Consider the following 26,080-nt stretch of genomic DNA (forward strand, 5'->3'; position numbering starts at 1 on the left):
AATCCATTGATACTGGGCGCATTTGACTTTGCAGCCACTTTAAAGGCTAGGCAGACTAATCTACAAATCACCTTGCATTATAAATCAATATCATGGTATAACAATTTACCCATGATACATCACGGTTTCTCGAACAGGGCCATTGACTTTATAGTTTAAACCTAATCTAGCATATGACCTGACCTATCACCTTATAATGGCCCACCTGTAGTGACATCGCCCCAAAAACAGTACAGCACATGTTCTGTCCCTATAACTAAATAATATAAAAACTAAACTGAAATATTTGTATACAACTCAAACTAAATAAAACAAGTCAGAAAAATTCAAATGAAATTCAGGGAAAAAATGTAGAAATAAAAACTAATATTAAAACGCAAAACTATAATAACCTTGGTATCAAGGTATCCCACAATGACTGGAATGTTTAACAAGTTTATTTGATAAACGATACATTACTCCCTACAGTACAAAAAACACACATTGGAAAATACAGGACAATTCCAGATAACTTTCAAACAGCCGGAAGAAACTCTCAACGTCAAGCGTCAGTGCTAAGACCAGCACCTGCCCCAGTGTGGGAGGAAAAGTCCAGAGAACTCAGCACTGTTGATGACCGACCTAACAAGGGTGCAAAATTAGTGACTCTGTAAATGTACCGTGGAAGAAAAGAACAGACACATTTGTATACCACATAGAAAGGAACAAACAAGTTTTTTATTTTTTATCTTTGGTTGCATGCATGTCTAGTTTCGCTCAAAATCATGGATGTATATGAAATAGGGTTTTCATTATAGAAGTAAATCTGGAGACTTGAAATCAAGGTGCAAGTACTACAATCCTAAGAGAGGTAGCAAGTTCACCCGTTTCCATTCTGAAAACTATCATTACCACTCCAAGACTTCCCTCTCTATAAAACTCCATGGGTTGATTGATCCTGAATACAAATATTTTGGTACTGGTAATGCACCTTGATGTAATTTTGAGCAAATCTGTTTAACAAAGCAAGTCATAGCAATTGATCAGGGAGACATATATACACACACACACACCATGTTATTTATATATATATATATAAGTCATGACACAAAAGGCAATCGAGAGATGACCAACATGTAAAAACATTTTGGTACAGGTAATTGTATAAAAGGCCAATATATTTTATTCTTGCTATGGAAGAACAAATTTACAAGTGAGTTTAAACTCTGGCTATTCATCTTCCTTCCCACCAAGACATCCCAATTTAAAGATATACAGGTAAACTTCTCAGAAATAACCTGCACATCTCCCTTCTGTAATTGGTAAAATAGAGCCTAAAAAAAATGTAATACATGTTTTATTTGGTGGTTTCACATACATCTTCCTCAACAGTATAAGGAACAAGTCTCCAAATATATTCTTTCTTGGTCTAAAATAAATGTAGCTTACTCAAATGAATGACCCCAAAAGCAGAGCGTATACAGATTACTGATTGGAAAGGTGGTGTATTGGGGTGGGAAGGAAGGAATGTGGGACTGAAAAGATTTTTCATTAAATTGTCCATGTTTGGCATACACACAGCAACACAAGCATTGGAAGATGTAGTAAACTAAACGTACTCCTCTCCACGGGTCTGTTTTGCGGTCCTAGTCAGGACAAATACAAAAGCCTTTATTTTTCCATACACTCCAACACAACAAGAACATACAACTGATCAAAACCAATATTTTAAAATATAGTGTCTACCTCAGCACTGCAACCCTTTTCCCACAAACACTTAAACTATGGGGATGAACAATAATAAACTACAAAAATAAAAGTAGTTGATGTTTTAAAATGCATGGTGATAGACAGGGAAAAGCTTAAAAAAATAGAAAAATAAACTACGCAAAGATCTGCATCATTGCTTGCAAATTTTTGGGGAAGATTTTGCAATATTTGTTGTGTGTATGCTGCAAGTCTCAGTCGTAGCAAAGTCTCTGTTCCTCTACAAATGTCTTCCTTTGTCATTAAATCCTTTCTCCACTTCAGAGCCATCAGTCCTTATCTCGGGGCAAAAGCACAGTGATGAGATTACCAGGAGACTGGAGTCCAGTATGATGTTTGTATATATTGGTTTCTTAATTGAAGAACATTTCTGCTTGAGGGGGGGGGGGAAATGTCCCTTTTGAGGAAAAGTGCTTTGTTTTTCCGTTTTGATTGTTCCTCCCATCTAAACCAACACTGCCTCCTGTTCAGCACATGCTCAAACTGTACATCATCTCATGTAGTCTCTCTCTCTCTACTACCCCCAAATATTCAAAAACAAAAGTAACATTAAGCTCAGGCCGGCTCACAGCTTGTGATGCTGTAAATGTTTCTCTACAACTACGGAAACTAGCCAAAAATATGTATAATAAAAGTAGCTAGGGGGAAAGCAAAGAAAATAAACAAAAAAGACTAATGAAATAAAAGCTACAATGTGCTTTTTTAATTTGTGTTGCTCTAGAAGAAAAAAAAGTATTGCCTACAGAACTCTCTCTCTCTCTTGTTGATTTTCATCTAGGGTTTCTGCTGCCATTTTGCTTATGTTGCTGGCTGGTTGTGGGTCAACTCGCAGATGGGGTGAAGCCAGGATGAGGATGAAGTCTTCCTGGTCAAAAAGGACAGCGAGTAGGGGGGGGGGGGTCCATCTGGGCCATCTCACTGGTCCGTTCTTGCTTTCTTTTGACCAGCAGCCTTACTACAGTGCAGACAAAGCAAAACATGTATTTTTAAAGATAATTTGCCATTGTCGAGTGACCAGTGAGTGATGTAATGTAGGCTAGATGGAACAAGGTACTTACACATCAGGTGAGGACACTGCTGGTCTTTTTGGGGCAGGTTTTGCCGAGGCACCATCTTTGCTGGACTCTGAAAAGGGGGGAGAAATCCATTCAAGAGAAACCGTACTTAAAAACACAACCCAATCAAGTACAACCATAATTATGATTGACAAGACGCTGCTCCATTTGGTTGAACAGCAGAGTTAAAAAAAAATAAAAAATCTATCTGCCCACCTTGCAGCCATCGGACTTGTGTGGCAGGGCCATAGCCCTTCTCGTTGCGCGCGGCAATACGAAAGATGATGGCAGGCTTGGTGGTGTAGTCTATGTGGGCGTTCGAAAGGCTGGTGGACTGCACCAGGCAGGAGGGGTTGGGCCCACAGTACACCCGCATGAAGGCCAGCTGGCCTGGGGTGGAGGTCTTGGGCTCAGCTGTCTGGGTGCTTTGGATGGCCAGGTACACAGAATACTCAATGATCTTCCCTGATGTCACCGAAGGAGGCTCCCAGGTGAGGTGGGCACCATCCGGGCTCTGAGGGGAAAAAGATGGAGGTGTTGTTTTAATGCAAAACCAGCAAAAATACCATCAACATTCCATCAAAACTAGAAATTTGACAACTTGTGATTTGTCAAGGGTGTTCTAATACAGTAATTGTTTCATGACTAGTTTGCATAGTTTTACCTTGCTGATTTTGATGGCACAAGGTGCTCCGGGGAAGCCTGGTAGACAGGTCTTGAAAGCAGAGATCTCTGAGAAGGAACCACGACCACAAGCATTGATGCCAGCAACACGGAACTTGTAAGCTGTGCCAGGCTGCAGCTCCATTTTCTTCATCTGGTTATAGTCTGGAATGGCGCCCGAGTCATCCTACAACACACACATCGTTGGTGCTGCACCAAACTCACTGATCTCTAAGCCATAAAGGCATGAATCCATCCATTAAAAAGAATTGGCCCCCTTTCTCTCCCCATTTGCGTGATATCCAATTGCAATCTTGTCTCATCGCTGCAATTCCCCAACAGGCTAGGGAGAAGTGACGGTCGAGTCATACTTCCTCCGAAACATGACCCGCCTAACATGGCTTCTTAACAACCGCACATTTAACCCGGAAGCCAACTGCACCGATGTGTCGGAGGAAACACTGTTCAACTGACAACCGGAGTCAGCCTGCAGGCGCCCGGCCCGTCACAAGAGCGATGAACCAAGTAAAGCCCCCCTGACCAAACCCTTCCCTAACCTGGACGACGCTGGGCCAATTGTACACCGCCCTATGGGACTCCCGGTCATGGCCGGTTGTTACACAGCCTGGGATCGAAACCAGTGTCTGTAGTGATGCCTCAGGTACAGCGATGCAGTGCCTTAGACCGCTGTGACACTTGAGAGATGAATCCATCGTTGAGGCTTACCTCTACTTGAGAATCATCCCCTGGGATGAAGAAGTGTGTGACCACCATGTTTGTCACCTTAACGATTCCAACATCGAACCACTGGTTCTCTTTTTTTACAAGTGTCTTGATAGGGGCTGGTTGAGGGTATAGCTTCTGTATGACAGAGACAAAAAGGGAGTGAGAACATGCTATGCCATTCAACGTTCCTCTCAAATTCTGATCATCAAACTGGCAGGATAAAAACAGGTCCAATATTGGTACTCACCCCACCCTCGATGCCATTGGCCACCTCTGCTAGAGAAGCTGCAGGTTGCAGGTTGGCTGGACTGGAAACAGCAAATGTGCTTGAGGGGGCCAGGGCTGCAGAGTCAATAAGACAAGAGAGAGGTCAAGTTAAGACCTGGAAAAAAACTAGCAGTAAGAAGGAAAAAAATTATATATATATATATATATATATATATATATATATATATATATATATATATATATATATATATATATATATATATGAGAAAGACTTACTCTCCGTGGAGGTGCGCGGCAGCAGTGATGCCACATCGCTGGAAGCGGCTGCAGCCATCTCATTGTGTCCATTGCTCTCAGACGTGGGGTCATTCAGGCTGTCTGCGGGGGCCAGGCCCTCAGTGGGCAGGGCTTGGGCGTTTCCTTGCTGCTGGGCCTGAGCCTGGGCCTGAGCTTCCTGGAGCTGCTGCTGCTGCTGGACCAGGGCTGCCAGCTCTTGCTGGGTCAGAACGATGGGGATTGTGGTGGTCTGCTGTCTGTCCGAGCCAGAATCACCCTCGTCTATGCATGCAGAGAACGTCCATTTTGATTGTGAGACTATGGCAGTTGGGGCGGCAGGTAGCCAACGGTCTAAGACCACTGGGCCAGTAACTGAAAGGTTGCTGGTTTGAATCCCTGAGCTGACTATGTGGAAAATCTGTCGATGTGCCCTTGAGCAAGGCACTAAACCCTAATTGCTTTGGTAAGTCGCTCTGGATAAGAGCGTCTGCTAAATTACCAAAATGTAAATGGGTAGTGGTTGTCTTCACACGCATGTAAAGTCTTGAAATTCATCTCTATAATTTGCCAACAATCTGAGGGCCATACTTACTCATGGTGGCCTGCTGTGCTGCCTGGAGAACTGCCTGGATGGCCCGGGCCTGGGCCTCCTCAGTGGCTGCTGCCTGTGCTGCTGCCTGTGCTGCTGCAGTCACAGCCAGCTCCTCTGCAGACAGACCTGTTCCTATCTGTCCCTCTGACATCAGCTCTGGGGGCAGCCCAGTCTCCATAGCGGTGTCTCCCCCCTCTGTGGCCGCATCAGTCTGCATGGGATCTTCTGTGGAAACTGCTGCACCCTCAGTGATCGAAGAAATGGACTGGAGATACAAGGGTAGAAATGAGCAAGAGTGAAAATTATTAAAATGGCCAAGATGACTGATTTGTCCATTTAATGCCTTTATTTTTGGCATTAGTTGCTGATAATTTTCCTAACCATGCCAGTGTATAACAGTGTATAACCATGCCAGTGTATAACTAAACCTTTAGCATGACAATTCTGAAATTGCTAGTGCATCAGTAGTCTAGACTGGCAAATTATTGTTAGTGGTTATTTTACAGGTACTGAGGGCCCTGGGGCTGGTGTGGACTGGGTCACAGTAGTGATCGCTCTGCTCTGGATGGTGGCTGGGGTTGTTCCTGATGCAGTAGTGGAGGGAGTCTCTGTACTGCTGGTGCCACCGTCTGCTCCATCTGCTGTAGGACACGCATTAACACAGTCCATGAAATAACCCTAAAACATGATCCTGTTTTTTAAAATAAAAACACTGAAAACAACAAGTATGTACTCTAGCGTTATACCTGTGGCAGTAGTTGCCGTGTTGGTGGTGCCAGTCTCGTGGGTTTCACAGGGGGGGTCTGAACACACCCCCTGCACCGTCACTGTTCCTGTCTGGTTCCCAGCCATGTTGGAACTGGCCTGGGATGGGGTGTTGGTGGTCCCCGTTTCGTGGGTCTCGCAGGGTGGGTTTGAGCACACTTTCTGCACAGTGTTAGTCTTCCCGTTACCCATGCCGGACGAGGACTGAGTGGCAGTGTTGGTTGTGCCCGTTTCATGTGTCTCGCAGGGTGGGTTAGAGCAAACTGTAAGGCCCACGGCTGGCTGCTTGGGACTCTGCACAGTGCCGGTCTGGGCTGAGCCCATGTTAGAGCGTGCGGTGGCGGGGGTGATGGTGGTTCCGGTGCGCAGGTTCTCTGGTCCATGGTTGCCTGTGGCAGTTCCGGGGTAAGGAGAGGTGGTTGCCTGAGGGGTAGAGGAGTACAGAGATAATGAGCTATTCTAGACAGTATCCATTTTGTTAGTTCCCATGATGGAGTGGGCGGTGGTCGAGGTGTTAGTGGTGCCCGTCTCATGGGTCTCTGACGGAGGGCTTGTACACACCCTCATTGCCCCTCCCATGTTGGTGGAAGAGGTTGTTGCAGTGTTGGTGGTTCCAGTCTCGTGGGTCTCACAGGGAGGGTTGGAGCACACTGACATGTTAGCAGACGCAGTGGTGGCTGTGTTGGTGGTTCCTGTCTCGTGGGTCTCACAGGGTGGGTTGGAGCAGACCATAGTGACAGTACCAGGGGCATCCCCGGCCTCAGTGGAGGGCTGCTCAGAGGTGGGGGAGGCCAGGAAGGATACGGGCAGGTCCTGCACTGGCTGGGCCTCAACCCCGCTGGGGGTGGTGATGAGAGTCACCTGGGTTGGCTGGTTCACCGACTGCAATGAGAGAATATCAGGTATTGACTGAGAAAACCCATTAAAAAAGTGCTCCACATTGGGCAGCATGGGCACATTGGGCAGTAAATACATCAATTGGAGCTACATCTACATTTCTGTATAAAGAATAGCCCCTAGCTGTCTTACCATGGTGGAGGTGGACAGGGTAGTGACTGTGGTCAGACAGGCCTGGGCCGCTGACACAGTGATGGCCGTAGGGTTGATGACTTGGCTGGGCAGGGTGGCAATGGTGCCCAGGGTGGTGATGGGAGTTGCCAGAGAGGCATTGGCACTGGCTAAACTGCCCCCTGCCAGGCTGGAGGAGACTGTGCCTGTGACTGTCCCCAGGGTGGTGACACCTTGGGGAACAAATAAACCACCAACTCAAAAGGGCAGACACCTGGAACTTGGCCTGAATTTCTTTTACTGCATACTTATTAATTGAACAGACCATTTGCCAACTTCAATCAAGGAATAATTATGAAATGTCATCCATACCAGTTGTTCCCTTGACGACCAGTGTAGTTACATTGGGCTTGACAGAAGTCATCGTAACCGGGGTGACGAGTCGGACTCCACCCATGGGTACAGTGCGCAGAATGGTGCCAGGTTGGCCCGGAGCGCCCTTCAAAACCACCTTAAAACCACCAAGGGGGAGGTATAATTGAGACACTAGGGGGCACTAAAAAACTCCTCTACTGGGGCAAAACATTTGATAGAGCCAAATGTATTAGTAGCACCAATCAGAGCAGATCCTAATATAGTCCACAGAACTACTCAAGCATTTCAACTGCTCCAAAGGCCTTGCTGTAGGAGATGTATCGTATGCGACTAAATATAAATGCCATGTGATATTTAAAATGGAAAGTGCACCAATGTAAAAACTGTGAAACATCTTCAACACCTATAAATATTGTACAATTCATATAAATGTATCTGCTACAAGAGGTTGTAAGGGTAATTTCTGTGAGGTACCTGTGTCAGCCCCTGTTGGCCAGTTACAGTGCCAAGCTTAGGCATGGTAGTGATGATTTTGCCTGGAGTGCCAGTGGTCATCATCTTGGTGGTGAGAATGGTATAGGGCATCTTCCCTGTGCTGCTGGTCACTGTTATCAAAAAAAATAATAATAATACCTGTCAGCATATGCTCCCGTTGTATTGTCCCTGAAACATGAAACCATTGGGTTCTGACCTGTGGCTCCAGGCTGGTTCATAATAGCAGACATAGGGATGGTCTTGATGATGGTGGTGCCCTGTTTGGTTGTGGTGGGCGACATGCCGCTGATGTTCAGGATGGTGGGTTTGTTCCCTGTGCCCCCTGCCTGGGACGTGGTGATGATGGTGGTGGGCTTGCCATCTGCTGAAGTCACCAGCTTCAGTATGGTGCCAGCAGGGAGAGAACCCTTAGTCTACGGGAGAAAAAGTGGATTATGAACATGATCAACAGAAAGCCAGCTGAGCCTGTCCATTAAGTATTAGTTAGCTCCTTTTCCTGCCCTCATGAAGATAGCTGACCTGTATGAGCTGTGATAGAGGGTTAGTGGAAGCCTGGCCTGTAACAGCTGATGTCTGCACTGGCTTGGTTTGTACCACAGATATCATCTTGCCAAGGCTGGAGATCTGCTGACATAGGAGAGAGACTCAAGTTTATGAGTCACCAGAAAACATCACTGTATTTGGCGTCAGGAGATCAGTGTCTTATGTGAACAACTGAACTGTGAGTGTGGATAGCTACATTATTCCATGCTAACTGACCCTGACAGTTATGCAGATCTATGAACTCAAGCTGTGCTGTTCCTTCTCTGAGTTTTCCACAGCCACATCTTCTATAATGAGTTCATGCCTAGGCCATATAAGAGTCACATGAACACAGGTGGGGGACCCAAAAAATAAATCAAAGTGTGCCAAACTATTACTCAGTTCATGGCATGCATATAAAATCGTGTATAAGGAGAGACATTTCTCACACAGCCTTCTTTCTCCCAGTACTCCCTTCCTGTTAAATTCTCTCACCAGAGTGCCGCTGCCTCCCATAGTAAGGGGGCTCTTGACCAGGGTGATTGTCTTGGTGACTCCTCCCACCATGGTGGTAACCACCTGGTGTTGCTGGGCTACGGTGACCGTGCCTGACTTGTGCACAGTGATGATGGGTCGGTTGGGCGATGATACAGTCGCTGTGCCCACCTGAGCTGCAGCAGTCTTCAGCATGCGAGTGGCTGGGTTACTGACCTGGAAGCAGAAAATAGTAAATGTTAAGGTGTCAATTCTAAATTGGGCCTTGACAGAGACTGCCTGACAAACCCATACATTCTGCCAGCGAGTTTCATTTTCACAGACCGATATTTTACGAGTCTTACCATGAGAGGAGATGACATTTTGACTGTGGTGGAGCCAGGGGAGACAGCCATCGTTTTGACAAGGGTGGCACCTGCTGGAAGGTTGAGCCCAGTGCCTGAAGAGGGCGGGATCTTTTGTGTTGCTGCTGCAGCTGCAGCCAAAGCTGCCATGCCACTCATCTGAGGGCTATTGCTGATTGGCTTAAAGGAAAACAAATAGTCTTGAGTGAGACAATACTCTCTTGGCATTACTCTTGACAACTTTTTACCCTTCAATAACCAAACCAATTCACAACTGTAAATACCGTTCCTTGGGCAGTCTGGGCAGGAACCATCATCCGAACCCCTGGAGGAAGTGATGTCACAGTGGCAGGGGATTTCACAGCCTGGTTGGCTCGCACAGTGACAAGGGAGGTACCTGTGCCAGACTGAGGGGCTGCAACCTTCAAGATGGCTGTCAAATCAACAGAAATGTTAAATGTTCAGTATAGAGCCCTCAAGGCCTTCTTTTTAAATACCATTTTGGGCTACGATTATTGAAATAGAATGGGCTGTAGAAGAGAACAATGCAAATTATTTGTGACAATAGTCCACAAATTGGTATGAACAACCTCCATAGAACAAGTAGGACATGCATGGTTTTAACTGGCCCACGAACTGTGGAGGCAGTCTTCGGGTTTCCGGGGATGTTGGGAAGGATAGTAGGGGAGGAAGCTTGGGGCACCATAGTGATACCTGTGTGTGGTAGGTTCTGAGCAGAGGGAGCAGCTGGGCTTTTGGGCAAGTTCCCTGGTAGAGAAGAGGTGGCGGTGAGGGCCGGGGATGTGGCAGCAGCGGCAGCTGGGATGTCGTACTTCTGCAGCTGCAGCAGGTAGGTGTCTGCGGTGGACACAGCACCCCAGCTCACCTCCAGGGAGTTGGTGTTGGCACGGACAAGCTGCACTCTCGAGGGAGCGTGTGGCCTCTCTGTAACCAAAAGACAAAATGGTCACATTTCTTATAAGCAATCAACAGAAGCAAAGTAAGCATTACCAATAGCACAGTTGAGCAAATAATGTGGGTTTGCTTTATCAGAGTAACTTAGCAAAATAAAGGTGACTCACCTGTCTCAAGGTACCAGAGGTCTTTACAGCAGACTTGGTTGTTCCATGCTTTACGGTAACCGTCACGGCCACTCCAGACATACAACCTAGAGTTGATGGACACAGAACAATGTCCTGCCCGGGCCCTGGGGATATTGTCCTCCAAGGTATCCATCAAAACTGATTCCCAGGCCATGGAGTCTAGGGTAAAAAGAATCATGAGGGTTCAATCTTATTTTCTGACAATAATATAATTTGACCACCAGGTGACACTGCCATTTATCAATGGAAACGGGGATACCTAGAAATGTCACAGTGAATGGTTTCACTCAGAATGAGCTTGTTGAAGTAGGTCAGTTCATAATGCACAAATCTAGATAAACATTACTCAACAGTATGTAAGGTTAAATGCAGGTACTAGCACCAATAACTGAAAATGGGGAAGACAAACCAAGATTTAGGCAGGCCAGAGTGTTTGTGCACTTCCATTCTTTCTCATGTGTTGCCACCTTCACATCATCCATAACCAGGGGAACCCATCCCCCAAAAACAAACATCCTACAATGAGAGGCAGACAAAGAAATCAGAAGCAAGCAGTCACCAAATAGGTTACTGCTGAGAGAGATTTAACCGATTGTTATCCCAGACACTGAATTGATCATTTCAACAGGTATTCAGAGAGATCTCACTTGTTTGTGATGGTGATGGCAGAGTGGAGACTCCTGGGCAGAGGCGATGTGCCATTCACCGATGGCTTGGTCCAGGTCAGGGTGTCTGCAGACAGAGCAAGATCATTTAGAAAATAAATTGTCTCTTACTCTAATGAATCGGTCATGTCAAAGGGTTCACTGTTAATAATTTGGTAATACTGTTAACTCAGGAGCCTACCAATGTCAAGAGTCCATAGATCTCCCAGACGACAGCCACTCATCCCTCCATAGATGATAAGGTGAGATTTCTTGCTCTCCTTTTCTGTGTACACTACAGCAGTGTGGCTCTCGCGAGGTGGCGGCAAAACGCCATAAGTAATTGGTATATCCCAGCCTACAACACTGGAGCCAGCACGAAGCTCCAGGGTGTACAGATCATTCAGGTATCTAGTGATGAGAGATTTAAGTCAGAATGTCTTTCCAATTGCTTACTGCCAGTGCTTGACTTGGACTGAAATACACTACAGAGCAAAAGTTTTAGAATACCTACTGATTCAGGGGTTTTTCTTTATTTGTACAACTTTATACATTGTACACATCAAAACTATGAAATAACACATGGAATCATGTAATAACCAAAAAAGGTTTAAACAAATCAAAGTATATTTTATATTTGAGATTCTTCAAATAGCCACCCTTTGCCTTGACAGCTTTGCAAACGCTTGGTATTCTCTCAACCAGCTTCATGAGGTAGTCGTCTGGAATGCATTACAATTAACAGGTGTGCCTTCTTAAAACTGAATTTGTGGAATGTCTTTCCTCAATGCATTTGAGCCAGTTGTGTTGCAACAAGGTAGGGGTGGTATACAGAAGAAAGCCCTATTTGGTAAAAGACCAAGTCCATATTATGGCAAGAACTGCTCAAATAAGTAAAGAGAAACGATAGTTCATCATTACTTGAAGACATGAAGGTCAGTCAATCAGGATAACATTGGGGAAAAAATAACTTTGAAAGTTTCTTCAAGTGCAGTCGCAAAAACCATCAAGCGCTATGATGAAACTGGCTCTCATGAGGACCGCCACAGGAATGGAAGACACAGAGTTACCTCTGCTGCAGAGGATAAGTTCATTAGAGTTACCAGCCCAAATAAATGCTTCACAAACTGCAAGTAACATCTCAACATCAACTGTTCAGAAGAGACTACGTGAATCAGACCTTCATGGTCAAATTGCTGCAAAGAAACCACTACTAATGGACACCAACAAAAAGAGACTTGCTTGTGCCAAGAAACACGAGCAATGGACATTAGACCGGTGGAAATGTGTCCTTTGGTCTGGAGTCCAAATTAGAGATTTTTGGTTCCAAGCGCCATGTCTTTGTTAGACGTGGTGTGGGTGAACGGATGATCTCTGCATGTGTATTTCCCACCGTAAAGCATGGAGGTGGTGGTGATATGGTGTAGGGGTGCTTGCTGGTGACACTGTGATTTATTTAGAAGTCAAGGTACACTTAACCAGCATGTCTACCACAGCATTCTGCAGCGATACGTCATCCAATCTGGTTTGGGCTTAGTGGGATGATCATTTTTTCCCCTACATGACAATGACCCAACACATCTCCAGGCTGTGTAAGGGCTATTTGACCAAGAAGGAGTGTGATGGAGTGCCGCATCAGGTGACCTGGCCACCACAATCCATCGACATCAACCAAATTGAGATGGTTTGGGATGAGTCGGACCGCAGAGTGAAGGAAAAGCAGCCGACAAGTGCTCAGAATATGTGGGAACTCCTTCAAGACTTTTGGGAAAGCATTCCAGGTGAAGCTGGTTGAGAGAATGCCAAGAGTGTGCAAAGCTGCCATCAAAGCAAAAGATGGCTATTTGAAACAACTCAATATTTTGATTTGTTGAACACTTTTTTTTACTCAATGATTCCATGTGTTATTTCATAGTTTTGAAATCTTCACTATTATCCTATAATGTAGAAAAGTTACAATAAAGTAAAATCCTTGAATGAGTAGGTATTCTAAAACTTTTGAATGGTTGTGTAGGTGCCGGTGCTCATTTTGGGTGCTGGTAATGTTTATATTTAGGTGCAGGAGCTCCACAATACTTTAGAGATAATATTCTATAAGAGGAACAGGCGCTTAAGCAGTATAATATTTGAGGAGCCGGTTCTCAGCTCCAGTGAGCTCCTGCCCAAGTCAAGAAGTGCTTACTACAAACCATTCCACAGCATTTACATTTTAGTAATTTAGCCGTCTCTAATCATGTGGCTTACAGGAGCAATTGGGGTTAAGTGCCTTGCTCAAGTGCACAGCGGCAAATATTTAACCGAGTCGGTTCAGAGATTCAAAACGTTTAACAGCTAGGCTACCTGCCGCCCCATTAGTTTTTCTTGTTACTCCACTGGTCACATTTCACGTCTCCTGCTTACGGCAACTGTACCTAGGGATGTTGTTTTTGGGGTCCTCGCTGTCATTAGCCAGCCCTCCAAATAGGAAGCACTTGTTGCCCACCAGAGAGAAACTGTGACCAAGTCGAGCACAGGGAGGTGGGCCATTTTTGGGAGACTTAGCTTTCAACTTTTTCCATTCCCATCTGCTGGCCTGAACAAGAAAAAGCATACAAGAAAAAATGCAAAAGACGATAGATAGCATGCTGTAATCCAGTAAACATAATAATCTATTCATAAGTACTTAAAGACAGCCATTTTAGCTCTGGTTTTATTGCTACCAATGTTTAGAGTGAGAGTGTGCTGTAAGCATTCTATTACCTGTAGCTCATAGAGATCGTTGCTGTATTTTCCATATTCCACCATTCCACCAAAAACCAGAAGCCGGGTGCCATCACAAACAAAACCGTATGCAGCACATCCAGGGGGAATATCACCACGAACCGCTGGGATAAACCATTGGTTTGTTGCTAGATTAAATTAAGTAGAGGTTAGTCTGTGTGTGACAGTGTTAGGTGGTCAAGTGCTAGGTTGGCCTATGATGTGAGGTGTGAAGCGAATGCTCTTTTGAGTAAATATTTACTTGAGCACGATCCAAGCATCTCTGACAAATGCAGCCTGCATCTTCAGGCCAGGTCTGTCACCTGAGAAGTGCATGTTGTATATTCTATACATTGTACTTATATCTGAAATAACCCAAAGATGAAAAACAACAACTGAAATGTCAATTGTAATATAATTTCTCCCTCATAAAAACTAAACATAGACAACAAGAATAATGTTTGGCTGTACAAATTGACTACATGAGTCACACTATCATAAAACATGGGAATTGCTGCAATCAACTGTCTTTCTTGTGAACAAAATGTTCAAATAGTCCTAACTAACTTTCCTACTCAGGAAAATATCAGTAGTCATGTGAACAGAAATTGCGTGCATCCATTACAACATGCACATGTGATACAGCATAATTTAGTGTTCATAACAATACTCCTGTCGTCCATTTTATTTTAGCGCGCCATTTTTATTTGTGCGCTTTCAGTTCTGTACCACCAGACGGCGACAGTTTCTCAGGTAATATGTCAGGCTACATTTCCCGCTAAATTATCTTACCTGTGTTGTAGACATGCAATTCATCCACAATTCCTTCATTTCCTCCTCCAAAAACCACCATCAATTCCTTTATAGCAACGGCTCTGTGACCATGTCTTGGCCGAGGCACAGGCCCAGACCATCCTAGAACCCGCTTCCATCGTGGCTGCAGAGTTGAGCCTGTGGTCCCAGACACCATTGAACCAGGAAATGTCATGTCCTCTTCAGATGGGAAAAAAATAGAGCTAAAAGAGCATTCCAAAACAATATTGACAAGTTCTGATCAGGTCTATTGTTGAAGTGAAGCCAAAACACATTTTGCAAAGTGAAGACTGCACGTGCAATCGATTGCTGGGACCAAAACCGATGCATGTGAAAAATAATATTGTAATTGTAAACTCCAGGGAAGCAGCCATTTTTACTAACGCTTCACAAAAAGGAAAAGCCGGCTATTATTACCACAATAATAACTAAATATACTTATAAATATGTATTCGACACCAGAACTCAACCTGTAACAAAGGTGTATTGTATTTCCTTCTAAATGTCATGTTTTTTGCCGTAGCATTTTGCAGTTAAAACTCTGAAGTAATCAGAGTGCCACTCCATGGGAGCCGCCATCTTGTAACAACCAAACAAACCTCCGCCAGTCTGAAAAATGGCGGAAGAGAATACAAATGAAAAAGACAAATAATACCGGTGTTAGATTAAACCTTAATTTAGCTACTGCTTCACCAAGAACGTACACCAGCCATGTCCCACTAAAGCCATATTGGTAAATCTGTGGATGAAGTCTACCACAATTAAATACTCGTAAAGCATTTGTAATTAGACCCCTGTTTACTGTGGATTGCTATTTTCATGCTTCTCTGGGAGTCGCCATATTGACACATTCATTCAATCTGTCGCCGCTTCTGCTTCACATTAACATTATATACACCTTTAAATAGGAATCGAATACAAGTCAGATGCACACCATCACTTGAAATTGGGAATTTTCGCAACACAACAATTACAAAACCGCGCATCCACAATAGAGTAATGGCTAACTAGCTAGGTTAACGTAGCCAGCTGGCTAACAATGCTAGCTTGCGAGGAAACGGTACTAGTACAGCGTCATGCACCGATTACATGCAATTCAGTTAGATAAATATACATGTATTATATAGCCAGTGTAATTAAATTCAACATATATCGTATTCAAATAAGCCGAATTATATTCAATATCATACAACGTGTTGTCATTTATCATGCCGTGTCTGAAATCGGCCTACATTTAAGCTCCCTCAAGAAAAATGGCCGAGCAGTCTGCCACAACAAAACCCCTATAGTCACAAAACCTGATGTCCATAATACGAATTACTTACTTCGTTCGACGCACTATTTCCAATGAGATGATTTCAGGGTCTATTCTTGAATCACTAGTCCAAGTTCATTCGATTTGTGATTAAGTATTCCCTCTCATGCCTGCCTGGAAGCTGCCATCTTCTTGACAACCAAAAGTGGAGGAAAATACAGCGATTTGGCGTCACCCACAACAAACATGGCGACTGGTATAGAACCTGTATCAATTAATGCATATTAGAGTAAACTAACCGTGCATTTTCAATTCAAAACAACCTACACCATTTCGTTTGAGATATTTGAAATGGACATTTACATTTAGACATTGAAACATTTTCTTTAGCTCGTTGGAAGTTATCATACTTGCACAGGCTACATTGTCCCCTACTAAAGATGGCGGCCTACACAACAAACTCATTGCAGATTTCTCTCAGTTTAGTACACGATTAAATAAATATAAGATATGTGCTATTGGTGTTCCCTAAATTACGTATAACAAAACACAAAATCAACTGTGCATTATGAACATTTTATTTTTGGGGACTATACAGTACCATTCAACAACCCAGTGGATGCTAATTGCCATGTACCCCCCACACTTTCAATAAGTGACAAAGCCATGGCGCATTTCCAGGCAGGGTTTACCCAAAGTGGGCCACTGGCACTTTTCAGCGTTCATATACACAGGCTAAAATAGTGGTTAACTAATACCCACCTCACAATGCAACTTGTTTGATTATGCAGAGCTCTTCACAAGTCCTCACTGTCAGCCCTAGCTATGGAAACACAATTTCCTTAGTACAGTACAGTGGCGACTCGTCAGGTGGGGCTCTGTTTGGTGGGGCTCTGTTTGGGGCCCCACCTGTTTAGCTAAAGAAAGGCTCAGCTTGAGTCAGCAGCTTGAGCACACACTTCCTACCAAGCTCTGCATACCAACTTTTGAAAGATAGTGAATGTGTATTATTTTGAACTACCAAATTAATACGTTGTTTGCTAAAAACACCAGGTTATTGATAATTTGTATTATATTTTCCTAAATTTAACAGAGTGCCGACAGAAAGAGATATCTTTTGGCTACCTCCTCAGCTAGCAATGCTCAGGCATCATCCAATGTTGTTACACAGGAGGCAAAATATTGATTGACAACTGCCACAACTATACTGGCCTGGCAGACTCTATGACAGAGATGCCATAGAGAAAATGCTCGGCGACAACGTAACTAAAATCGAAAGCTTAGCAAAAACTGTTGCCTTTGCATGCATGGAAATCAAGGATGTTAATAAGAAGAAGGTCGCCCACATCGAAAAGCGAGTTGAAAAGGAGGAGGGAAAGATGGTCTTGTGTCAAAGAAGAATCGCGGAACTTGGAAGCTACTCCAGAAGGTGGAATCTGAGACTGTAGGGAGTTCCCAAGGCAGATGAGGAGAATGTGCGGCAAGAGATCATCAAAGTCTGCCGAGCTATCCTACCTGAGGAGAAGGCTAAGCTAACAGATGTTGTCGACACTGTACATCGCCTCGGCACGAGAAGGCAGGGTGACTCCATGCCCAGAGGTTTCATTCTCCAGTTCACATCACGGTTCTACAAGGATGCCACTTGGAAAGCAGCCAAGAAATCTACCTTCGTCCACGACAACAACCTGCGGTTTGCTGAAGACCTCTCGAAAGCAGACAGAGAAAGGAGAGAGAAACTGTGGCCAGCTGTGGGAAAAGATGAGAAAACGGCTTACTTTATCGGAGGGCGCGCTTTCATCAACGGATCCGAAATCAACCTTCCTCCTTGAGGACAGTCATAGACTGTGCCTGGTGGTCAACATAGGCTACCTAGATAGCTACCTCTGATGTGAGCAGATCCCACTCCCGGCTCTAAGGTGATTTAACTTTCGTTCTAATTGCACAGGACTACTGGAGTAATGGATATTTACTATTTTATTTGTTCTCTCACTTGTTCTCTCACTTCTGATATTTTTACCTGCAGTATAGGCAGTGAGCAAGCTCTTTGTTGTTTCTTGTTCTGGGAGTTATCTTTGTTATGCTAAACTATTCTCACTCAATCATTTATATCTATATGGTGTGCAACACTGGTTTCTTTTCCATCTTATTTGCGATTGTTGTTTAGCTCGTAATACTTTCTGTTCTCTATTCCACTTTGTTGTTGTGTATAGTTTCACTCAATGCTATTTTCAAGAGTCTCATTCAGTTTCTACCAACGTCAACTTCTGGAGATCTCAGTGGGGAAATTATGTATGGCTCTCTCATGGTTCTGAACACTCTGCTGCAGTTATCACTCTAAAGAATCATTTCAATGGAAGTATTTTGCACTCCGACTGTGACACTTTTGGTCACTTACTTTGTCTTGTTATCAACTGTAACAACATCATTATTATTATTACTAACATTTATGGGTACAATTCCAAACTTGAAAATTATCAGTTACTTGAATCTTTAGAAAAGCGTATTCTCCATTGGCTAACCAAGGTCCCTAATGTTCCCTAATGCTTTGGGGATTTTAATATTTATCAGAATAATTTAATTGATAGATGGCCTCTGGGACAGTCCACTTCTATGAATACAAGTTTGAGGCAGTTTATGGAAAGGCTTGGTATTATAGATATTTGGAGAGTAAAGTTTCCTAATGACAAGTCTTTCACTTAGAGTAATAAGGCACGTTCCAGACAATCATGCATATATTTTTGGCTGGTGTCTAAATGTTTTGATAAACAGGGTATTTCTGTTAACATCCTTGCCACTCCCCTTACTGATTATAGAGCTATTTATATTGACATTAAACGTTTTATCTCTGATAATGGCCTTGGCAGAGCATCCAACTGGAAGCTTAATAGCTCTATATTAAAAGATGAGTTGGTCAAGATGGAGATAAACAATTTAATTACACACTTCTGGAACAAAGCTATAAATGACAATTCATACAGTAATAACTGGGAGCTTTTTAAATATGGGAGTATATAACAAAATATGGGAGTATTCTTGCCAAGACGAGGAGAGCTGAAGAAGAAAGTGTAATTACAAAGATCACCGCTCTTGTTCAAAAGCCTGTTGAAAGTCTCTCAGAGGATGACAAATCTGTTCTGTTTGAGCTACAACTTGGATGATATGTATAAACTGAAAGCAGTCAGATCTAGGAAGAAGTGGCTAGAGGAGGGTGAACAAAATTCATCTTATTTTTTCAGGTTAGAAAAATACAACTCCAAAAATAATACAATTCAACATTTAAATACTATTGGTCTCATCACAGATGATCCCAAATTAATCTCTAACTTTAGTTGCAACTTCTACAGGAATTTATATAGTTCTAAGTATTGTGAAGTTTTCTCAACTCTTTTCTTTGACTCTCTGGGGGATGTGAAAACAATTGGGGAGGCTGAGAGGGAACAGTGTGATGACCCTATTATAGTTGAAGAGATAATTTATTCTATTTAACACCCGAAAAATAATAAGTCTCCTGGGACTGATGGTATATCTACTGAGTTTTACAAAACTTTTTCTCAACAGTTAGCCCCATTTCTGTTGTAGGTATTTTCTGAAAGCATTGCTTCCAGAAAATTGGAACGGAAATGGCGCCACACCAAACTGGAAGTCTTCCGACTAGCTTGGAAAGACAGTACTGTGCAGTACCGAAGAGCCCTTACTGCTGCTCGATCATCCTATTTTTCTAACTTAATTGAGGAAAATAAGAACAATCCGAAATTCCTTTTTGATACTGTCGCAAAGCTAACTAAAAAGCAGCATTCCCCAAGAGAGGATGACTTTCACTTTAGCAGTGATAAATTCATGAACTTCTTTGAGGAAAAGATTATGATTATTAGAAAGCAAATTACGGACTCCTCTTTAAATCTGCGTATTCCTTCAAAGCTCAGTTGTCCTGAGTCTGCACAACTCTGCCAGGACCTAGGATCAAGCGAGACGCTCAAGTGTTTTAGTACTATATCTCTTGACACAATGATGAAAATAATCATGGCCTCTAAACCTTCAAGCTGCATACTGGATCCTATTCCAACTAAACTACTGAAAGAGCTGCTTCCTGTGCTTGGCCCTCCTATGTTGAACATAATAAACAGCTCTCTATCCACCGGATGTGTACCAAACTCACTAAAAGTGGCAGTAATAAAACCTCTCTTGAAAAAGCCAAACCTTGACCCAGAAAATATAAAAAACTATCGGCCTAAATCGAATCTTCCATTCCTCTCAAACATTTTAGAAAAGGCTGTTGCGCAGCAACTCACTGCCTTCCTGAAGACAAACAATGTATACGAAATGCTTCAGTCTGGTTTTAGACCCCATCATAGCACTGAGACGACACTTGTGAAGGTGGTAAATTACATTTTAATGGCATCGGACCGAGGCTCTGCATCTGTCCTCGTGCTCCTAGACCTTAGTGCTGCTTTTGATACCATCGATCACCACATTATTTTGGAGAGATTGGAAACCCAAATTGGTCTACATGGACAAGTTCTGCCCTGGTTTAGATCTTATCTGTCAGAAAGATATCAGTTTGTCTCTGTGAATGGTTTGTCCTCTGACAAATCAACTGTAAATTTCGGTGTTCCTCAAGGTTTCGTTTTAGGACCACTATTGTTTTCACTATATATTTTACCTCTTGGGGATGTTATTCGAAAGCATAATGTTAACTTTCACTGCTATGCGAATGACACACAGCTGTACATTTCAATGAAACATGGTGAAGCCCCAAAATTGCCCTTGCTAGAAGCATGCGTTTCAGACATAAGGAAGTGGATGGCTGCAAACTTTCTACTTTTAAACTCGGACAAAACAGAGATGCTTGTTCTAGGTCCCAAGAAACAAAGAGATCTTCTGTTGGAATCTGACAATTAATCTTAATGGTTGTACAGTCGTCTCAAATAAAACTGTGAAGGACCTCGGCGTTACTCTGGACCCTGATCTCTCTTTTGAAGAACATATCAAGACCATTTCAAGGACAGCTTTTTTCCATCTACGTAACATTGCAAAAATCAGAAACTTTCTGTCCAAAAATGATGCAGAAAAGTTAATCCATGCTTTTTTCACTTCTAGGTTAGACTACTGCAATGCTCTACTTTCCGGCTACCCGGATAAAGCACTAAATAAACTTCAGTTAGTGCTAAATACGGCTGCTAGAATCCTGACTAGAACCAAAAAATTTGATCATATTACTCCAGTGCTAGCCTCTCTACACTGGCTTCCTGTCAAAGCAAGGGCTGATTTCAAGGTTTTACTGCTAACCTACAAAGCATTACATGGGCTTGCTCCTACCTATCTCTCTGATTTGGTCCTGCCGTACATACCTACACGTACGCTACGGTCACAAGACGCAGGCCACCTAATTGTCCCTAGAATTTCTAAGCAAACAGCTGGAGGCAGGGCTTTCTCCTATAGAGCTCCATTTTTATGGAACGGTCTGCCTACCCATGTCAGAGACGCAAACTCGGTCTCAACCTTTAAGTCTTTACTGAAGACTCATCTCTTCAGTAGGTCATATGATTGAGTGTAGTCTGGCCCAGGAGTGGGAAGGTGAACGGAAAAGCTCTGGAGCAACGAACCACCCTTGCTGTCTCTGCCTGGCCGGTTCCCCTCTTTCCACTGGGATTCTCTGCCTCTAACCCTATTACAGGGGCTGAGTCACTGGCTTACTGGGGCTCTCTCATGCCGTCCCTGGAGGGGGTGCATCACCTGAGTGGGTTGATTCACTGATGTGGTCATCCTGTCTGGGTTGCCCCCCCCCCCCCCCCCCCCCCCCCCCCCCCTTGGGTTGTGCCGTGGCGGAGGTCTTTGTGGGCTATACTCAGACTTGTCTCAGGATGGTAAGTTGGTGGTTGAAGATATCCCTCTAGTGGTGTGGGGGCTGTGCTTTGGCAAAGTCGGTGAGGTTATATCCTTCCTGTTTGGCCCTGTCCGGGGGTGTCCTCGGATGGGGCCACAGTGTCTCCTGACCCCTCCTGTCTCAGCCTCCAGTATTTATGCTGCAGTAGTTTGTGTCATGGGGGCTAGGGTCAGTTTGTTATATCTGGAGTACTTCTCCTGTCCTATTCGGTGTCCTGTGTGAATCTAAGTGTGCGTTCTCTAATTCTCTCCTTCTCTCTTTCTTTCTCTCTCTCGGAGGACCTGAGCCCTAGGACCATGCCCCAGGACTACCTGACATGATGACTCCTTGCTGTCCCCAGTCCACCTGACCGTGCTGCTGCTCCAGTTTCAACTGTTCTGCCTTATTATTATTCGACCATGCTGGTCATTTATGAACATTTGAACATCTTGGCCATGTTCTGTTATAATCTCCACCCGGCACAGCCAGAAGAGGACTGGCCACCCCACATAGCCTGGTTCCTCTCTAGGTTTCTTCCTAGGTTTTGGCCTTTCTAGGGAGTTTTTCCTAGCCACCGTGCTTCTACACCTGCATTGCTTGCTGTTTGGGGTTTTAGGCTGGGTTTCTGTACAGCACTTTGAGATATCAGCTGATGTACGAAGGGCTATATAAATACATTTGATTTGATTTGATTGCAAATAATGCTCTCCCTCCCAGTTTGACTCAAGGTCTGATTACATTAATACCTAAGCCCAAGAAAGACTTGCTTCTCCTCGATAATTGGCATCCAAATCTGTCTGCTCAATAACGACTACAAAATATTAGCCTCTATATTTACAAAAATAATAAAGGCAGTATTGGACTCAATTATAGAAGAAACCCAATCTGGCTTCTTGACGAATAGACATATATCTAATAATATCCGACTGGTGTTATTGACTATTCTAATCTAATCTTCGAAGATAGTTTTATTGTCTTTTTAGACTTTTATAAAGCCTTCAATACAGTGGAACATGAGTTTCTATTTCTCTCCCTTGAGAAATTTGGTTTTGGGGAATTATTTTGTAGTACTATTAAAACTCTTTATATAAATAAAATGCAAATTAATTACTTAAAAATCATACAATGTGATTTTCTGGATTTTGTTTTAGATTCCGTCTCTCACAGTTGAAGTGTACCTATGATAAAAAATTACAGACCTCTACATGCTTTGTAAGTAGGAAAACCTGCAAAATTGGCAGTGTATCAAATACTTGTTCTCCCCACTGTATATGCAATATTCCAGTCAAGGAAAAAGTAACATACCTTGGGATTACTGTATCGAAGGATCAACAGGAAAGATGCTCATAAAATTTCATACCTATTATTGAAAAAAACAAAAAGAAGTTGAACCATTGGTTGCAGAGGGATATATCCTTGAAAGGTTGAGTATTGCTTTCTAAAGCAGAAGGTATCTCCAGACTTACTTAAGCAGCCCAGTCCCTATCTTGACAACAAAATAGGTAAAGCGGTTGACCAGATACTTTTCAACGTCATCTGGAAAAATCGTACACATTATATTAGGAAATCTGTTGTTATGAACACATGAATATGGTGGTCTCAATTTTTTTTATCTTTGAATAATAGTTTTAAGATAAATTGGGCTAAACATTTCTTAAAGAATCCAACTTCAATTTGGAAATTCATCCCTCATTAAATCGTCTCCCGTTTTGGTGGCTTCAATTGTATGTTACTTTGTAACTATAACTTTGAAAGGATTCCTACAAAATGATCTGCTTTTCATAGACAAGTATTCATAGCGCGGTCGTTAATATATAAACATAATTTTTCCCCGCATATGTATTTCATTTGGAACAATGAGGATATTTTGTATAGAAACAAGTCTCTATTTTTTAAGAACTGGTTCAATAATCATACCCTGTTGGTGAGTCAACTTTTTAATGCAGAAGGATTGTTACTCAATTATGGGGAATTTTTATCCCATTACAATATTCATGTTAGACCTAGAGAGTATGCCATAGTCTTTGATGCTATTCCATCTGGAACTCTCATGTTGTTTAGAGGTGTCAATGGTGTGCGTCCTGGGAGCGGAGTCAAGAGCAGGAGAGCAGAGTTGTGAACAGGCGCACACTTTATTTAGGCAGGAGAAACCAACAGACGGATGCCACTGCGTCAAAACCTCCAGCCAATGCAAAAGTGAAAACGCGCAAACAGTCACAATAATATTGTATAATCACAATAACATACCTTGTGAAATAAAACACAGAATAAACCCATACCAGTAAAGCGAGTCAACATAGACATGTAACACAAAACAATCTCACACAAAGACGTGGCGGAACAGAGGAATAAATACATGAGGTTTGATTGGGGAATGAAAACCAGGTGTGCAGGGAACAAGACAAAACAAATGGATAAATGAAAAATGGAGCGGTGATGGCTAGAAAGCCGGTGACATCCACCGCCGAACGCCGCCTGAACAAAGAGAGGGGTCGACTTCGGTGGAAGTCGTGACAAGAGGTAAACTCAGCAAAAAAAGAAACGTCCTCTCACTGTCAACTGCGTTTATTTTCAGCAAACTTAACATGTGTAAATATTTGTATGAACATAACAAGATTCAACAACTGAGACATAAACTGAACAAGTTCTACAGACATGTGACTAACAGAAATGGAATAATGTGTCCCTGAACAAAGGGGGGGTCAAAATCAAAAGTAACAGTCAGTATCTGGTTTGGCCATCAGCTGCATTAAGTACTGCAGTGCATCTCCTCGTCATGGACTGCACCAGCAAGAACGGCACTTTGCCAGTTCTTGCTGTGAGATGTTACCCCACTCTTCTACCAAGGCATCTGCAAGTGGCCGGACACCCCCCGATCCAACAGGTCCCAGACGTGCTCAATGAGAATGAGATCTGGGTTCCTCGCTGGCCATGGCAGAACACGGACATTCCTGTCTTGCAGGAAATCACGCACAGAACGAGCAGTATGGCTGGTGGCAGTGTCATGCTGGAGGGTCATGTCAGGATGAGCCTGCAGGAAGGGTACCACATGAGGGAGGAGGATGTCTTCCCTTTAACGCACAGCGTTGAGATTGCCTGCAATGACAACAAGCTTAGTCCGATGATGCTGTGACACACCGCCCCAGACCATGACGGACCCTCCACCTGCAAATCGATCCCGCTCCAGAGTACAGGCATCGATGTAACGCTCATTCCTTCGACGATAAACGCAAATCCGACCAACACCCCTGGTGAGACAAAACTGCGACTGGTTAGTGAAGAACACTTTTTGCCAGTCCTGTCTGGTCCAGTCTTTCCCAGCATATTGCGGACAGTCTGAGCACTGATGGAGGGATTGTGCATTCCTGGTGTAACTTGGGCAGTTGCTGTTGCCATCCTATACCTGTCCCGCAGGTGTGATGTTCGGATGTACCGATTCTGTGCAGGTGTTGTTACACATGGTCTGCCACTGCGAGAATGATCAGCTGTCCGTCCTGTCTCCAAGTTGCGCTGTCCCAGGCGTCTCACAGTACGGACGTTGCAATTTATTGCCCTGGACACATCTGCAGTCCTCCTGCCTCCTTGCAGCATGCCTAAGACACATTCACGCAGATGATGGATGTTTATTAATGTTTATTTGTCACGTGCGCTGAGTACAACAGGTGTAGAACTTACAGTGAAATGCTCACTTACAGGCTCCAACCAATAGTGCAAAAAAGGTGTTAGATGAACAATAGGTAAGTAAAGAAATAAAACAACAGTAAAAAGACAGGCTATATACAGTAGCGAGGCTATAAAAGTAGCGAGGCTACATACAGACACCGGTTAGTCAGGCTGATGTACGTGTAGGTGTAGTATGTACATGTAGATATGGTTAAGGTTAGTGTCCTAAGTTTTCATAACTGTGACCTTAATTGCCTAACGTCTGTTTTTATTTTTCTTTAAACAATATTTAACCTTTATTTAACAAGGTAGGCCATTTGAGAACAAGTTCTCATTTTCAACTGTGACCTGACCAAGACAAAGCAAAGCAGTGCGGCAAAAAACAACAACACAGAGTTACATGTGGGATAAACAAAAGTACAGGCAATACACAATAGAACAATCTATATACAGTGTGTGCAAATGGAGTAAGGAGGTAAGGCAATGAATAGGCCATAGTAGCGAAGTAATTACAATTTAGCAAATTAACACTTTACTGATAGATGTGCAGACGATGATGTGCAAGTAGAAATACTGGTGTGCAAAAGAGTAAAACAAGTACACAAAAACAATATGGGGATGAGGTAGGTTGTTAGATGGGCTATTTACAGATGGGCTGTGTACAGCTGCAGCGATAGGTAAACTGCTCAGATAGCTAATGCTTAAAGTTA

General features: G+C 43.4%; 1 protein-coding gene across 8 annotated transcripts; it reads right to left on the minus strand.

The window, feature by feature from the left end:
• Positions 1-422: 422 nt before the first annotated feature.
• Positions 423-16,217, minus strand: LOC110494567 (host cell factor 1). Of its 8 annotated transcripts, none has more exons than XM_036950651.1 (28): positions 15,915-16,217; positions 14,569-14,769; positions 13,777-13,925; positions 13,449-13,609; positions 11,240-11,448; positions 11,041-11,125; positions 10,803-10,909; positions 10,373-10,552; positions 10,005-10,235; positions 9,575-9,723; positions 9,291-9,470; positions 8,947-9,162; positions 8,449-8,556; positions 8,126-8,342; positions 7,909-8,039; positions 7,432-7,570; positions 7,081-7,292; positions 6,613-6,933; positions 6,033-6,474; positions 5,791-5,924; positions 5,287-5,551; positions 4,695-4,976; positions 4,438-4,532; positions 4,191-4,325; positions 3,466-3,651; positions 3,018-3,315; positions 2,805-2,871; positions 423-2,701 (listed from the first exon to the last, which is right to left on the minus strand). In XM_036950651.1, exons 2-28 carry the CDS (start codon positions 14,762-14,764, stop codon positions 2,662-2,664), a joined length of 4,935 nt encoding a protein of 1,644 aa, XP_036806546.1. In that variant the 5' UTR covers positions 14,765-14,769; positions 15,915-16,217; the 3' UTR covers positions 423-2,661. The 8 variants fall into 8 exon arrangements, with proteins under 8 accessions (XP_036806546.1, XP_036806544.1, XP_021425421.2 ...); XM_036950649.1 differs by having other exon boundaries at positions 5,791-5,927; positions 14,569-14,792; positions 15,915-16,211; XM_021569746.2 differs by having other exon boundaries at positions 5,791-5,927; positions 15,915-16,209.
• Positions 16,218-26,080: the final 9,863 nt, after the last annotated feature.

The sequence above is a fragment of the Oncorhynchus mykiss genome, chromosome 17 (genome assembly GCF_013265735.2).
Source record: "Oncorhynchus mykiss isolate Arlee chromosome 17, USDA_OmykA_1.1, whole genome shotgun sequence".
NCBI classification, from domain to species: domain Eukaryota; kingdom Metazoa; phylum Chordata; class Actinopteri; order Salmoniformes; family Salmonidae; genus Oncorhynchus; species Oncorhynchus mykiss.